The 13,104-nt window shown below is 32.6% G+C and overlaps 1 protein-coding gene across 1 annotated transcript in view; it reads right to left on the bottom strand.

The window, feature by feature from the left end:
• LOC145980184 (dipeptidase 1-like) overlaps nt 1-12,808 on the bottom strand; it is a 144,393-nt gene extending 131,585 nt beyond the window's left edge. Inside the window, exon 1 of the mRNA XM_083113216.1 lies at nt 12,683-12,808. Coding sequence (XP_082969342.1) covers nt 12,683-12,808 — 126 coding nt within the window. The remainder of the gene's footprint in view (nt 1-12,682) is intronic.
• Nucleotides 12,809-13,104: the final 296 nt, after the last annotated feature.

Raw genomic sequence — 13,104 nt, 5'->3', positions numbered from 1 at the left:
TAGTGTAACGAAAATTATTGTGTGTCTATGAAGACTGAAATCCCTTTACCGAGGGTCCATATTTGGACGCTTACCAACATTGTTCCTTTTTTTTTAAAAAAAAATATATAACTATTTATCAATATATTGACAATTCACAGGGCAAGACGAAGTTCAAAGACAACTGTCTATATGGACCATAGGTCCACTTGCTAAACTTTTTTTCTAAGCTAGAAGAATAATTTAGCCTTATAGCCTTTTTTCAAGATATTTTTGAAGTATTACTGGTTTTTTGGGTGCATCAACACTTGGGTTATTTCCATTTGGTTTATTATACGAGGCTACAATCACTATTTGAACACTGAAATCCTCTGATTGAAACTAAAAGCTCAGGCTGTAACTAGGGATTTAGTATGTATATCGATAATTTATAGGACAACACGAACCTTACAAAGGATTGTAGGTGATGTAAGCCCACACGCCAGAGCCTTGTTAACCTGCAAGCAGCATTTACAGCTAATGCTACGAGGAAATGAGGTTGATTTTTACTGTTTCACAAGAATGCTATTTTTTATACACCCAATATTTGCTTTTTCAAGTGACTACATGTACCAGAAGCACTTACAGGCCAACTCTAACTAGACTTCGATTTATATAAATGTGTCAAGAACTATATTTCTGAGGAAGTACGCAAAAGCAGATTACCCGATTAAAGTATCTGAAAAGCAGATTTTTCTATGTAAGTATATTTTTATTGACTGGATTATTTAACAGATCAAACAGGAAGACAGCAAAATTCATTAAATGTAGTTCTATAGTATAGATGGTTTCAGAGATATAAAAATAACAAATATAAGATTTCGCTTTTTTTTTGCTTCTGAGGCTAATCGCGACGCTAAGGGTAAATGGCGAGGAAATGTAACGGAGGAGAAACAGTCCCAAAAGTTATGGGCTGCATGTAAGTTAATACCGCAGAGATATTACAGTAGGTGTAGGTTCTACCACCAGAACTTTTCTATCATAATAATACTGGTTATGCTGTACTGTTAGCTAAAGTTGCTGATATTTGAGAAACTTAAAAGCTTATTTGCAAAATTTTAAGATAAATAATAATCTGTTAGACTGTAAACATATTTTATATCCATTCTGCACAAGATCCGATGACAAAATTTAAAAATTGTAATCGCCCAGACAGGGACTCGAACCCTGGGCAGATAGGTTAAAAGCCTAACGCTATACCAACTAAGTTATCTGGGCACAAGGTATTATTTCCTTGAAAAGTTAGTTATGTTAAGAAATATATTGGAACAGTTGAGAACATTTTTGGTCTGGTTCGACAGAGAAGGAGACAACATTTTTAAATTTTTACAGACTGGGTGTATTTTTCCACTATAGAGGCCTTCACTATATGTAATTCGAAACGCTAAAGTTCAGCTAGCTTCCAAAATTGAGGTAAAGATTGTGTTTGGCGAGATTAACAAGTTACATTTGTATCCAGTTACGGACAAATAAAGCTAAAAGTCTCAGATTTACTGTACTAGCCAAGTTTTAGTAACATTTTCCTTCACTATAGTACTAATACCAAAGAAATATATATTTTATTTATAATTTGACAAAATGTACTAGTATTTAATTCACAAAGTTAGGTAAAAACAGTATTTTTTTAAATATTGTTACTGAATTCAAATTTTATGTTATTTAGCCACTAACAACTGGTTTACACTGTTTGACATCCTTTAAATAGGAAAAGATGGAATTATTTGTTTAGTATTTATACTACTTTGTATTTATTTAAGAAAACAATTCTACAGTTTAACTTAGTTTTAACAAATTGTTACTAATTTATATATCAAAGTTATGTTATTTAGAGTGTATGAAGGCGTATAAAGTTAATATTTGTACTTATCAGTGCAACTAACAATTATATTTTACACACAAAAGATACAGTTAAATCACTTGAATCAGAGAATAATATTTTACAGTAATTGATTCATTCAGCACTAGTCAGTACTTTTATGCATCAGAAAGTTTTCTTAATTTTCTATTACGCATGCTATTTTGTGCTATTCTTAAAATGTATTTCTAGGGCAAACTGGTTTAATTTTCTGCTTATAATGCAAAGTTGACAGTTTTCGCACAATGCATTGTACATTTGTTATATTCACTACTTACAATCCAAATATTATGCTTATTTAATGTATAACTAACTAACTCTCTAGCCTTCTTAAACCCGAATGTTCATGGCAGCAGCAACACATGCATTTCATCTGTCCCTGTCCTGAGCAAGATCTATATACTCCTTTCCTTCCCTACCAATTTCCTTTAGGTCCATCTCTACATTATCCCTCCATCTTTGTTTTGGTCTTCCTATTGGTCTTTTACCATCAGGTTTCCCAACAAGAATCCTGTATACTCTTCTTTCCTCTCCCATTCGTACCACATGATCTACACACCTAAGTCTTTTTAATTTAATCATTCTAATAATATCTGGACATGAATACAAATTATGTACTTCTAAATTATGTAACCTTCTCCACTCATTTGTCTCCTCATCTGTTTTTTAGGCCCAAATATTTTCCTAACGATCTTATTTTCAAATACTCTCAATTTATGTTCCTTTTTCAATGTAAGGGACCAGGTTTATTTACTGTATTTAACTTTTATTTTTTGTAATTAACAAAAATTAAAAGCTTATACTGTAGTTATTATATCTTTTTCTATCAGCTTATTTTGAAATTAATATTAATAGGTATAGTCTTTGATTTATAACTATATTGCTTTTTTATCAATTTATCTAAGAGTACACGCAGACAAACACATGTGTACACACTTTTATGTAAATAGATATGCCTTTTTCCAATATTTTAGTATGAAGATTGCACTTTAGCTATTTAAGCAAGGGTAGGAAAGGTAGGATTTCTGAGAATTTGTTGCAGGATTTTGTTGTCCAAGTATAGATGAGAACTGAGCTGGGAGACTGTTTTAAACCTTTTCATGAGAGTTTGCATGTGAACTGTATGCAAATTGAGCACTATTGACTGTGCATGCTTCTAAGTTTTGATGTTATTTCACATCAACTTTGTGAGACTGTAGACAGTTTTCCCATTTCAAGTAGTTTTTATTGATTGTATTTGTATATGTTTTGGGGACTTAGCAGTTTTATGTTATGAGGCAGTTTGTTGTAGAATATTTTTACCGGATTGTTTTGAGATATTGAGTGTCTGCTGTTTTACTTGTAATTATTTTCCTTCTTGTGTTGTGTATTTGACTATATTTTGTCCAATTTCTTAGTATTTAGAATAATTGTTATTGACTTGTAGATGTAGGGAGTAATAATCCTTTGCAAGATGCCCTATACTTTAGTCTGAACATTATTCTTAGTGTTCACTTTTGAAGCCTTAGTATTCTGGTAGTATTATTAATGTAGAGGTAAATTAGGCTGAAGTGTAGGCATTTTTCTGATAAATTATACTAACTTAGGTGTTTCAGCAGGTAGAAGTTGCATGAAGGTTTACTGCTGATGATGTTAATTTGCTCTTCTTATGTACTACGTATGATGTAGCTTACTTGAGTAATTGGAATTTTCTACTGAAAAAGGATTGCTTGTCTATTTTATTCCTATGTTGTTGCGTTTGTCCAAAAGCAAGCCATGTTCTTACTCTATCCTATGCCTTGGAAGAATCTAGATATATTGTGTTTGCAGTTTTATGTTTCTCTAAGGTTTCAGCTATGTAGGTTTTTAAACTGTGCTATGGGTGTGACTATTGATTTCTCTTTCTGGATGCCATGTTGGTTTCTGTGTATTCCTCTTGCTGCTTGAATTTGACTTAGGTTGTTTGCTTTTTTCTTAGATCTTTATTTGTTTATTTGTTCAGTATTTTTTATTTTTTTGAATTTTAATTACTTTAATTTTACATTAACTAACATATTTTACTTTAACAACAAAAGAATTTACTCTAGTATAAAAACTTCTACTAACAAAAATGTACTATTATAAGCTTTAATTTTAGAAAATTGTATTTTTAAAACTTTAACTTTGAAAAATTGTATTTTAACACACTTTGACTTTAACAATGTACTTTGAATTTTTTTATGTAAAAGAATATTAAAAAAATAAAAAATACTGAACAAATAAACAAATAAAGATCTAAGAAAAAAGCAAACAACCTAAGTCAAATTCAAACAGCAAGAAGAATACACAGAAACCAACATGGCATCCAGAAAGAGAAATCAATAGTCACACCCATAGCACAGTTTAAAAACCTACATAGCTGAAACCTTAGAGAAACATAAAACTGCAAACACAATATATCTAGATTCTTCCAAGGCATAGGATAGAGTAAGAACATGGCTTGCTTTTGGACAAACGCAACAACATAGGAATAAAATAGACAAGCAATCCTTTTTCAGTAGAAAATTCCAATTACTCAAGTAAGCTACATCATACGTAGTACATAAGAAGAGCAAATTAACATCATCAGCAGTAAACCTTCATGCAACTTCTACCTGCTGAAACACCTAAGTTAGTATAATTTATCAGAAAAATGCCTACACTTCAGCCTAATTTACCTCTACATTAATAATACTACCAGAATACTAAGGCTTCAAAAGTGAACACTAAGAATAATGTTCAGACTAAAGTATAGGGCATCTTGCAAAGGATTATTACTCCCTACATCTACAAGTCAATAACAATTATTCTAAATACTAAGAAATTGGACAAAATATAGTCAAATACACAACACAAGAAGGAAAATAATTACAAGTAAAACAGCAGACACTCAATATCTCAAAACAATCCGGTAAAAATATTCTACAACAAACTGCCTCATAACATAAAACTGCTAAGTCCCCAAAACATATACAAATACAATCAATAAAAACTACTTGAAATGGGAAAACTGTCTACAGTCTCACAAAGTTGATGTGAAATAACATCAAAACTTAGAAGCATGCACAGTCAATAGTGCTCAATTTGCATACAGTTCACATGCAAACTCTCATGAAAAGGTTTAAAACAGTCTCCCAGCTCAGTTCTCATCTATACTTGGACAACAAAATCCTGCAACAAATTCTCAGAAATCCTACCTTTCCTACCCTTGCTTAAATAGCTAAAGTGCAATCTTCATACTAAAATATTGGAAAAAGGCATATCTATTTACATAAAAGTGTGTACACATGTGTTTGTCTGCGTGTACTCTTAGATAAATTGATAAAAAAGCAATATAGTTATAAATCAAAGACTATACCTATTAATATTAATTTCAAAATAAGCTGATAGAAAAAGATATAATAACTACAGTATAAGCTTTTAATTTTTGTTAATTACAAAAAATAAAAGTTAAATACAGTAAATAAACCTGGTCCCTTACATTGAAAAAGGAACATAAATTGAGAGTATTTGAAAATAAGATCGTTAGGAAAATATTTGGGCCTAAAAAACAGATGAGGAGACAAATGAGTGGAGAAGGTTACATAATTTAGAAGTACATAATTTGTATTCATGTCCAGATATTATTAGAATGATTAAATTAAAAAGATTTAGGTGTGTAGATCATGTGGTACGAATGGGAGAGGAAAGAAGAGTATACAGGATTCTTGTTGGGAAACCTGATGGTAAAAGACCAATAGGAAGACCAAAACAAAGATGGAGGGATAATGTAGAGATGGACCTAAAGGAAATTGGTAGGGAAGGAAAGGAGTATATAGATCTTGCTCAGGACAGGGACAGATGAAATGCATGTGTTGCTGCTGCCATGAACATTCGGGTTTAAGAAGGCTAGAGAGTTAGTTAGTTATACATTAAATAAGCATAATATTTGGATTGTAAGTAGTGAATATAACAAATGTACAATGCATTGTGCGAAAACTGTCAACTTTGCATTATAAGCAGAAAATTATACCAGTTTGCCCTAGAAATACATTTTAAGAATAGCACAAAATAGCATGCGTAATAGAAAATTAAGAAAACTTTCTGATGCATAAAAGTACTGACTAGTGCTGAATGAATCAATTACTGTAAAATATTATTCTCTGATTCAAGTGATTTAACTGTATCTTTTGTGTGTAAAATATAATTGTTAGTTGCACTGATAAGTACAAATATTAACTTTATACGCCTTCATACACTCTAAATAACATAACTTTGATATATAAATTAGTAACAATTTGTTAAAACTAAGTTAAACTGTAGAATTGTTTTCTTAAATAAATACAAAGTAGTATAAATACTAAACAAATAATTCCATCTTTTCCTATTTAAAGGATGTCAAACAGTGTAAACCAGTTGTTAGTGGCTAAATAACATAAAATTTGAATTCAGTAACAATATTTAAAAAAATACTGTTTTTACCTAACTTTGTGAATTAAATACTAGTACATTTTGTCAAATTATAAATAAAATATATATTTCTTTGGTATTAGTACTATAGTGAAGGAAAATGTTACTAAAACTTGGCTAGTACAGTAAATCTGAGACTTTTAGCTTTATTTGTCCGTAACTGGATACAAATGTAACTTGTTAATCTCGCCAAACACAATCTTTACCTCAATTTTGGAAGCTAGCTGAACTTTAGCGTTTCGAATTACATATAGTGAAGGCCTCTATAGTGGAAAAATACACCCAGTCTGTAAAAATTTAAAAATGTTGTCTCCTTCTCTGTCGAACCAGACCAAAAATGTTCTCAACTGTTCCAATATATTTCTTAACATAACTAACTTTTCAAGGAAATAATACCTTGTGCCCAGATAACTTAGTTGGTATAGCGTTAGGCTTTTAACCTATCTGCCCAGGGTTCGAGTCCCTGTCTGGGCGATTACAATTTTTAAATTTTGTCATCGGATCTTGTGCAGAATGGATATAAAATATGTTTACAGTCTAACAGATTATTATTTATCTTAAAATTTTGCAAATAAGCTTTTAAGTTTCTCAAATATCAGCAACTTTAGCTAACAGTACAGCATAACCAGTATTATTATGATAGAAAAGTTCTGGTGGTAGAACCTACACCTACTGTAATATCTCTGCGGTATTAACTTACATGCAGCCCATAACTTTTGGGACTGTTTCTCCTCCGTTACATTTCCTCGCCATTTACCCTTAGCGTCGCGATTAGCCTCAGAAGCAAAAAAAAAGCGAAATCTTATATTTGTTATTTTTATATCTCTGAAACCATCTATACTATAGAACTACATTTAATGAATTTTGCTGTCTTCCTGTTTGATCTGTTAAATAATCCAGTCAATAAAAATATACTTACATAGAAAAATCTGCTTTTCAGATACTTTAATCGGGTAATCTGCTTTTGCGTACTTCCTCAGAAATATAGTTCTTGACACATTTATATAAATCGAAGTCTAGTTAGAGTTGGCCTGTAAGTGCTTCTGGTACATGTAGTCACTTGAAAAAGCAAATATTGGGTGTATAAAAAATAGCATTCTTGTGAAACAGTAAAAATCAACCTCATTTCCTCGTAGCATTAGCTGTAAATGCTGCTTGCAGGTTAACAAGGCTCTGGCGTGTGGGCTTACATCACCTACAATCCTTTGTAAGGTTCGTGTTGTCCTATAAATTATCGATATACATACTAAATCCCTAGTTACAGCCTGAGCTTTTAGTTTCAATCAGAGGATTTCAGTGTTCAAATAGTGATTGTAGCCTCGTATAATAAACCAAATGGAAATAACCCAAGTGTTGATGCACCCAAAAAACCAGTAATACTTCAAAAATATCTTGAAAAAAGGCTATAAGGCTAAATTATTCTTCTAGCTTAGAAAAAAAGTTTAGCAAGTGGACCTATGGTCCATATAGTCAGTTGTCTTTGAACTTCGTCTTGCCCTGTGAATTGTCAATATATTGATAAATAGTTATATATTTTTTTTTTAAAAAAAAAAGGAACAATGTTGGTAAGCGTCCAAATATGGACCCTCGGTAAAGGGATTTCAGTCTTCATAGACACACAATAATTTTCGTTACACTAAAAATTTGGCCTCGTATAAAGGCAAATAGTCGAAATGATAAACATTTCGTGTACTTTATCCAGTAAGCCTTAGCTAGAAATACAATAACAGCGTTACAGACATAAAAATTAAGCAAGCTTTGATATTCTAGTGGCACATAATAAATATAAAACATCCTTTAAAAAACTCTGACAAATAGTTGTGGGTTATCTAAGATCAAAATTTTCAAGCCCTCTCTCCTGCATAAATAGGCTCTAGAATTCACTAAGCCTCAAAATAATATTGGGTACATAAAATAAAAAGCAGATGGAGAGTGATGCTGATCGCATCATCTCCAAACAGCAAAAACAAAAGTATATGGATGGAGCCCTACCTGATATATTTAGAAAACTTTACCTAGTATGAAAGTAACAAAATACTCAGCAAACTCTAAAATAAACCAACTTTCCTGCGTAGCAGGCGTAACCTGACCAAAATAAATAAATACATATAGAAATACAGAACCAAAAATAGCATAGTGGAAATCAGTAAACCCTAATAATAATAATAATAATAATAATAATAATAATATATTCTGTGACTTACATTTTAGCTAAAAGTACTTTTTCTTTAGTGTTTCTGAAAATATTTAAATAAATACTAAACTCTAAGTTAAAAATTTGTAAATGTATATACAAAATAAATAAAAATTAATACATACCCTGCAAAAAATCAGTAAAAAAGTTGAAAACATCTCTTTGTGCATCCAAAATATAATAACAAATCCTTCTTGACTGGATTAAATTGTGTTATTTGAGTAATATTAAGCCTAAACTTGTAAAATAAAAGGGTAAAACTTGACAAAACACACTTCATGTGTACAAAATTTAATTCAAAACACATCTAAATTGTGTTATTTGAGTAAACGTGGAGAATAATCCTGTAAACTTGGAAAATCTCTCTGTGTGTGTGTGTGTGTGTGTGTGTGTATGTGTGTGCGCGCGTGTGGATGTGTGTGTGTGTGAGTGCGTGTGTGTCCAAACACGTTCAAATCGTGTTATTTGAGTAAATATTAGGCTAAACTTGTGAAATAAACAAATAAAAGTTGAGAACACACACTTTGTGTGTCGAAAATATAACTAAAAGTCTTTCCTGAACAGATAGAATTGTGTTATTTGAGTAAAAAAATAGGCATAAACTTGTAAATAATAAATGAAAAGTTGAAAATATCTCTTTGTAAATACAAAATATCCTGAATAGATGAAATTGTGTTATTTGAGTAATAATAAGCCTAAACTTGTGAAATAAACAAATAGAAGTTGAGAACACACACTTTGTGTGTCGAAAATGTAACTACAAGTCTTTCCTGAAGAGATTGAATTGTGTTATTTTGGTAATAATAAGCCTAGACTTGTGAAATAAACAGATAGAAGTTGAGAACACACACTTTGTGTGTCGAAAATGTAACTAAAATTCTTTCCTGAATAATATAAATAGTGTTATTTTGGTAAAAATAGGTATAAAGTTGTAAAATAATAATTTAAAAAGTTGTAAAAATATCTTTGTTTGTCCAAAAGTTAATAAAAAATGTTGCCTGAATAGTATAAATAGTGTTATTTTGGTAAAAAAATAACATAAAGTTGTAAAATAATAAGTTAAAAGTTGAAAAAATGTCTTTGTGAGTCCAAAATTTAATAAAAGATGTTGCCTGAAAGCATAAATAGTGTTATTTTGGTAAAAAATTAACATAAAGTTGTAAAATAATAAGTTAAAAGTTGAAAAAAATGTTTTTGTGAGTCCACAATTTAATAAAAAATGTTGCCTGAATAGTATAAATAGTGTTATTTGAGTAATAATAAGAATAAGCTGGGAAAATGTTTGACATAAAGCCGAAGTTTGGTAAAAATAAACTCAATATTATGTTAAATAGCACACAGTAACATACATTTACTACCTAAATCAATAATTAAAGGATCCTAGGTTCGATACGCCGTGATAAAAGCAAATAGTGAAAACTGTAGGCCCAGTCCCTGATAGCTCTTCCTTCTTTATAGTACAAATAATAAACCCTTACGCTTCGTTCTCCTTGTTCAAATTAAAGTTCTCGCTCCAATCTAATTGGGTATCCAAAAATCCTTTGTTCTAGTGTTCTCGGTAACCTTGGCTTACTTAGACAGAAACCTGTTCTAGCATGCAAGCGACGCACAGTTTCAAAAAATTGACCATTGCTTCGCATTACCAGACATCCTTTGTTGTCTGGTTGAATCCCTCCCCTGCCCTACAGTATTGCATACCTTTCCCCTGTTATTGCGTACTGGTTAACCTTGGGGAAAAAACCGGTTCTGAAAATCTACCGACGCGTTCTCTGATTGGTCAATCGGGTTCTTTCTTTTTCTGGCGTTCTGACGTCATTTGACCTTGACCGCACATCCCCCAAATTCCTTTCTCCTCTACCTGCGCGGAGTTCACCCTTGTCTGTCTGGCATCAGACTCAGCTCACAGGTTATACATAGTTCGTCTCCGCTCAATATATTACATGCCATATAACATTATTACATAGTGCACTATATTTATTACCGTTGCATATCGCGGGTTCGAGTACCGGGACCGTCCCCAATAGTAATTGGACCTGTACCTACACCCATTACCGCCGTTCATAGCACTTCATAAACCATAAACTCTTATTTTCAATATTATAAACATTAATATTAACATTTTATACATTACATACTTTGCAGTAATGAATATAAAACCACATGCATAACATTTAGTACCTCTAATTACCTTCTATATACATATTTTTCATAAAATAAATAATTATATATTTATAAAAAGTTATAAACATGCAAATACATAAATGTAAAGTATTCTAAGTACATGCAAATGAATTCTAAGTACGTGCAAATTAATTAAAACCCGTGCAAATTAGTTATAAGTACATACAAATTAATTGCGAATATTAAATAGCGACCGACGTTATCGTATATCCCAACTACTTCCATTTTCTCATTTCTGCTGAAATTATGACAATTGTTTGCATTTAGAGCACAAACTGCTGTCGATGGGTATAATATGGCGAAAGGCTCAGGAATAGATCCAATCTGTTTAATGAGTGGTTAAAGAAAAGTGATGCATGTAATCCAATATTGCTGACGTTCCCTAATTTTTAGGATACGTTCAGGAACAATTGACTTAAAGAATCCAGCAAGAATTTTTTCGTAGTTATTTGTGTCTGAGTTAAAGTCGAAATTAATTCTATTTCATGAAAATGTAAATCAAAGCAGTAGGATATTGTTAGAGCAAACTCTACACAATAAAGTGCCGAAATAATCAGACTTTATAGAATATGATGTACAGTCACAGGCAATACAAATGGGATACATAAGTCCTTAAATAATCTCTTCCCTGCAATGCGTTATGTGTGTTGCCTTATTCTACGGCTTTAATTGGATATTAATAGCACGTTTTCAACTTCTACCACCGCCGTGGAGCTAGGCCACAAACAAAGCACCTTGCAGGGATAGCGAGTATTTCAGGATGTAGGTGTCCCATTTTTATTGACGTCGACTGTACGTGCAGAAAATAGGCAATGTGGGAGAAAGGATGAAGGCTTTTCAATCTATAATGAGAAAAGTAGGTACAAGTCTGGATAAAATATCAAAAACAAAAAAGTACCTCTAGTTCTTAAGACGTGTAAAAGTTGAAATGTCCTCATTATCCAAAGAGTTCTCTAATTTTCCTACATCTAAGAATGGAAAAGAATTGAGCGGAATCTGTTAATGAAATAAAGATATAAATAGGTTTTGCGGAAGTTACATACAGGCATGTATTCCGCTTGAGTCTGGAGAAATATGTCATTCTGGTTAACGACCAATATGTTTAAAAATGGCGGAGTACAGTATCGTGTACATCCAGACGGTCTATCCACCTCAGTAGTCTATTCTAGTGAGTTGATTTGGAGTGACGTAATGTTTAAAACAAAAATAACAATATTAGTGGTAAAGAGGAATTATAAAGTGACAACAGGTATTGCCGGTAGAAAGCGTGAAAATGCGGTTTAGTACTACCTAAGATTGTTAATGAATGCATGAATGAGTTTAAAAGTTTAAAAAGGGTTGTAATGAGACTCTTGGGAATGGTTAAAATTGCGAGGTTGTAAAGTGACCTTCACAAGAAAAGAAAGGTAAGGTTAGTCCAGAAAGGTCCTCAGAAACAGTGTAAGAGGTCTGCCCTTATTAAAAAGCTAAATGTATTTGTTAAAGCATCTCGCAACATGAATGACAAACTGTTGGAAAGATTAAACGTTTGTGTGATGAATGTAAAATCGGCACATTTGTAAGAATATGTCGAACCTTATTTCAAATAATATAAAATACAGAAAAAAAATATTTGTAAAATGAATTAGTGTGAAAATAGTAATATTTCATTAAAGCCCTACAAGAGATAGAAGCAAATACGTGTATTTTAAACTTAATAGTTTGAAATGTATCAGAAGAATAATGGACAATATATACTCTATCTCCGGAATGTGTGGAGCAAGGACAAGGAGCAACGGCATAAAAGGGGGGAAAGCGAGTGGGTAGAGCGAAGCAGTACGCGCTGCTACCAAGACTGTAACTTCAGTCGCTTTCCTCCCTCCACACAATACTGTTCCTCTCACGTGTCCATTTGTAGAACTGTCTCGCGTCACTACTTGCACAGAGACTTGTTTTCGTTGCTTGCTTGAAAGATCCCCGGGACAGAGTATAGACTGAAATTGGCTCACCTTATATTCCCACGAAGTTTCCATTTCCAGACCGACGGGCGAGGGGGATGAGTATTCTGTGACTCTTTCGATTAGATCCAAATCCAGTTGCACATTTTCGCAATCGGGAGATTTCTTCGCCGGCATTTCGTCGTCCTCGCTCTCACCGGGCCCCCACGCGGCCAACTCGAGCAGCACCCCTGCCTGCTCCACCACGGGAGGGATTCCCCTGTTCGAAGCCACCGTGGCAACACGCCTGCGGAATCACCGATCGGCAGAAAAACCAGGCAGCGGGCTGCCGATGTGTACCGCGGGACAGTTGACCAAATACTGAACGCCGTTGGATGGTCGTGAGAACAAGTGCGCAAGCGCGGGTGTTGATTTATTAACAAAATCTCATTTTTCGGAAGTAACAACATATTAATCGGTTCTTGCGGATAAAA

The sequence above is a fragment of the Lepisma saccharinum genome, chromosome 27 (assembly GCF_977018435.1).
Source record: "Lepisma saccharinum chromosome 27, izLepSacc3.1, whole genome shotgun sequence".
Lineage (NCBI taxonomy): Eukaryota > Metazoa > Arthropoda > Insecta > Zygentoma > Lepismatidae > Lepisma > Lepisma saccharinum.
Note: the sequence above shows the minus strand (reverse complement) of the source record. Positions and strands in the feature narration are given on the sequence as shown.